Source organism: Myotis brandtii, unplaced genomic scaffold (assembly GCF_000412655.1).
Source record: "Myotis brandtii unplaced genomic scaffold, ASM41265v1 scaffold2247, whole genome shotgun sequence".
In the NCBI taxonomy this organism is placed as follows: domain Eukaryota; kingdom Metazoa; phylum Chordata; class Mammalia; order Chiroptera; family Vespertilionidae; genus Myotis; species Myotis brandtii.
The window spans coordinates 97,290-101,472 of record NW_005358421.1 but is presented as its reverse complement, the minus strand read 5'-3'; the positions used below and the strand labels follow the sequence as shown (position 1 = coordinate 101,472).

Genomic DNA, 4,183 nt, shown 5'->3' with positions numbered 1-4,183 from the left:
ATCACTGGGTCAAATGGGAGTTCCATTTTTAATTTTTTGAGGAAACTCCATACTGTTCTCCATAGTGGCTACACCAGTCTGCATTTCCACCAGCAGTGTACGAGGGTTCCTTTTTCTCTGCATCCCTGCCATCACTTGTGATTTGTTGATTTGTTGATGATAGCCATTCTGACAGGTGTGAGATGGTACCTCATTGTCGTTTTGATTTGCATCTCTTGGATGGTGTTATAATATTTCTATTATACTTTTATATCTACCCATATCCATGATTATTTTCTTAAATGCATTTCTAAGATAGAATCCTGGCCCTAAAGGGTATGCGGAAAGATTTTTGATACATATTGCCAAATAATTTTGTGGAAGGTTGCACCAGTTAATACCAAAAGTGAATGTAATTGTTTCCCTATAGTTTTCTTCTTAACTCATTGTAGAAACCTTCGAAAAATTATTTGCTGATTTTATGTGAAAAATATATTGTTTGGCTTTGATTTCTTGATTATTGCTGAGGTTGAATATTTTATCATGTCTCTATTGACTATTTTTATCATTTTATTAAAAAAATTTTTAATTTATTGATTGATTTTTAGAGAGAAAGAGAGAAACATTGATTTGTTTTTCCACTGATTATGCATTTATTGGTTGATACTTGTATACGCTCTGACCAGGAATTGAATGTGCAACCTTGGCATATTGGGATGACGCTCTAAACAACTGAGCTATCCTTTTTATATACCTTTTATAAATTTATTTTTTTTTTTTTTTGGTCACGTCCCCATATTACTATTAGGATATTTTTAAAAAATTGATTTGTGAGAATTCTTTAATTTACCTCTTTAGTTTGACTTAAAAGAGCCCCCTTCACCCTCCCAGTGATGAAGATCTTTTAAAAGCATGTTTTAAAGTACATTTGAACTGATGAAATGAGCTGATTCTTTTCTGTTATTAGGAGAGTTTCTAAACCACACGTTCTGTTTCTTCTTCCTGATGTAAAGGGAGAAGTAACTTATATCTGGCAGGTTAATTTAGGGCCTTACAAACCCTTGACCTGAGAGTTCCGCAGCATTTCCACCTGGCTGGCTACTATGTACATCTAGTTGTAATTGTCAGCAAACACTGAGAAGGGCAGATTCTGTGAGAGCTGGTGGCATCCAAAAGGATGCCAGTGCCAGGAACCTGTCTTTTTTGAAACTACTGGTACCTTCCCTGCCCCAGATTTTCCTTCTGAAGGTTAAAATCTTTGTTAGCTCAGCTTTGTTGAACGTGAGGTGGAGGTAAAGGGGGCATATACTAAGGGGTGAGAGGAGGAAATCATCACAGGTGGTGTATCCCCTGTGTTGGAATTTGTTCCATCTTAGGGTCTGTAACGAACCCCTGTATGTTTGTCTTTTCTAGGACTATTCCTTTTCCAGTGTCCGCGTAGAGACGCCCCTCCTGCTGGTGGTGAACGGGAAGCCTCAGGGCTCCAGCAGCCAGGCTGCTGCCACAGTGGCCTCACGGCCGCAGTGTGAATGACCTCACTTACCCTGCATGCTGAAGAGGGAGCGGAGGCACGGAGATAAGCTCCAGGGCACTCGGCAGCTGGACCAGCCACATCCAGTGACTCGGCCGGAACGGGGGGATGTTTTAGATGACTTTTCCTTCCTCTGCCCTGTAAGACTCTTTGTGTCTTTTCTTTCTCTCCTGTTATCATGTTCTAGCTCTCTCTGGGGCCACACATTCTCCTGGTATATCTCTCCTGCCTCTTTCATTGCTCTTCTATGTTTTAGGCAAAGAGCATGGAATTGGTAGAAGTGTTGGGATCTTGCCATGGGACAGAGTCCCCAAAGTTCCTGTTCTTGCCTCCTTCCTGAGCCTCATGTGTACATATCATTTCAGTATTTATTGCTAAGGGAGGGGGCTTAAATTTATAATGGCTTGGTTTTTGAGCAATTTTTATTTTATTTTTATTTTTAAAATTTAGATTTATCCCCTTCTTTGGGGCTGGAAAAGAATTAAATTTGTTTGGAAAAAAATAATACTGTGTTGTTTGGCCTGCTTCATTCTCTCTAGGCTTGGATTCTTGGTTTTTAGGATCACTCAGGAAATTAGAATAACACCCCACCACCTTTCCCCCTTTATACAGAGGAGTTTAGTTCTCAGTCCAGAGCAGGAGTGACAGCTCCACAAAGTCTCTGGGAACCAGCTTCCTTCCATTTCTCCCGTTCTGCCATCCTAGGGGTGGTCATTAGCATGGCCCAAGAGGACACACACTTCTAATAGTGTTATTAGACTGAAAGACCAGAGAGAGCCAGGTGTTCAGTTTTTTAATATGCCAGTGATACATTTATAACATCCTTGTGGAAAAATGGGAAAATGTGAGGGAGGATTAATAGCCAACTGAATGGTACTTTACTGGATACAGATTAACTTGGAAGAAAGACTTTTAGTGATATGGCTCAGGTCTTTGTCCTTGGTCTAGTCCTGTTCAACTTTTTTTTTTTTTTAATTGATTTCAGAGAGGAAGGGAGAGGGAGAGAGCTAAAAACATCAATGATGAAAGAGAATCATTGATCGGCTGCCTCCTGCATGCCCCATACTGGGGATCGAGCCTGCAACCCTGTTCAACTCTTTTTAAAAAAATTGTTGTATTCCTGTTCAACTTTTGATTAGTGACTTGGATATCAAGAATTCATTCAATTTATAAAGAATAAAATACAGAGGACTGCTTATAATGCATGATAGAATAAGCACCTAGCTATCTAAAGAAGGTACAAGGACTGAATCTAGGATAAAATTTGAAAGTCTATTCTTTTGGTCCAAACGGCCAATTTTAGAGGTATATCTTTAACATCATGTATGAAAAAATACTAGGACTTTTAATAGATAAGATAAAGTCAGCATGAATAACCAGTATGATATCGTTGCAAAAATACTCTTAGACTACACCATGAATTTGGTAGCCAGAGAGAGTTTTTTTGTTTTGAATTTAAATATATTTGTATTGATTTCAGAAAGGGAGAGGAAGAGAGAGATAGAAACATTAATGACGGAGAATCATTGATTGGCTGCCTCCTGCACGGGGCTACTAGGGATTGAGCCTGCAACCCGGGCATGTGCCCTGACTGGGAATTGAACCCCGAATTCCTGGTTCATAGGTCGATGCTCAACCACTGAGTCACACCGGCTGGGCCAGAGAGTTTTTAATAAACTGTCAGACCTCAGGTGGAGTCTTGTATTCAGTTATTCAGTTCTGGATGTTGATTTTAAGGATTGCAGTCATGAAGAGTGATGAGGAACTTGAGGGGGTGTAAAATATCTTGAGAAGCAGTTGAAAGGAACTGGTGTGTTCCGGGGGTGATGGATGCCAGTAGAGAGATGAGATCCAATAACTGTTCCCCTCTACTCAACTTCTGAGATGATTTGACATATTCTGTGTTGGGCCAAACAAAAGAAAAATGGCCAGTAGATGGTAGAAGCACAACTGGAAAGATTTTGTGATGAAATATGTGAACAAATGAGTATGCAAAATATGTCTGTACAGTTTAAAGAGTAATTAGAATACCTGTGCAAATGTCCACCTGGCTTAAAAACTAGAACATCACTAGTATCTTAGAAGTCCTGTGTGCCTTTTCATAACCTCATTTGTTTTAGTAGCTTTATAATATCTCATTGTATGCCAGTTTATTCATCTTACTGTTAAATGATATATATTTTTCTTATTTTTCCTATCAACCAATGCATTATTATTATTCTGTACATGTAATGATGTGTAAGTCCAAGCGTTCCTTTTATAGTGATAGTTCTTAGAGCATCTGCAGTACCTGGAACTTCCTTAGAAATGCGAATCTGTAGGCTCTAATCCCTGAATTAGAAACTATCTAAGGAAGAGTCCAGTCATCTGTGATTAACAAACCCTTCTGGTGATTCTGATGTACACTAATTTGTGAGAACCATTGTTTCAGAATATTGGCACAAGTATGGAATTGCAGGGTTATAGAGTATATACATGCCCAACTTTTTTGAGAAATGCCAAACATTTCCAAAGTGGAAATTTGTACCAATTTATGTCTCTTTTATCCATAGATGAGTCTTCCCAAATGCTCCTCATCCTCTCCTAATTTTGGTGTCTTTTAAGAGATTGCAAATATAGGAGGTTAGAATGATAACTCTTGTTACCTTAATTTGCATTTTTCTCACTATTAAT

General features: G+C 38.8%; 1 protein-coding gene across 1 annotated transcript in view; it reads left to right on the top strand.

The window, feature by feature from the left end:
- TTC5 (tetratricopeptide repeat domain 5) overlaps positions 1-2,012 on the top strand; it is a 16,270-nt gene extending 14,258 nt beyond the window's left edge. The window contains exon 10 of the mRNA XM_005866163.2: positions 1,393-2,012. Coding sequence (XP_005866225.2) covers positions 1,393-1,512 — 120 coding nt within the window. The 3' untranslated portion in view covers positions 1,513-2,012. The remainder of the gene's footprint in view (positions 1-1,392) is intronic.
- Positions 2,013-4,183: the final 2,171 nt, after the last annotated feature.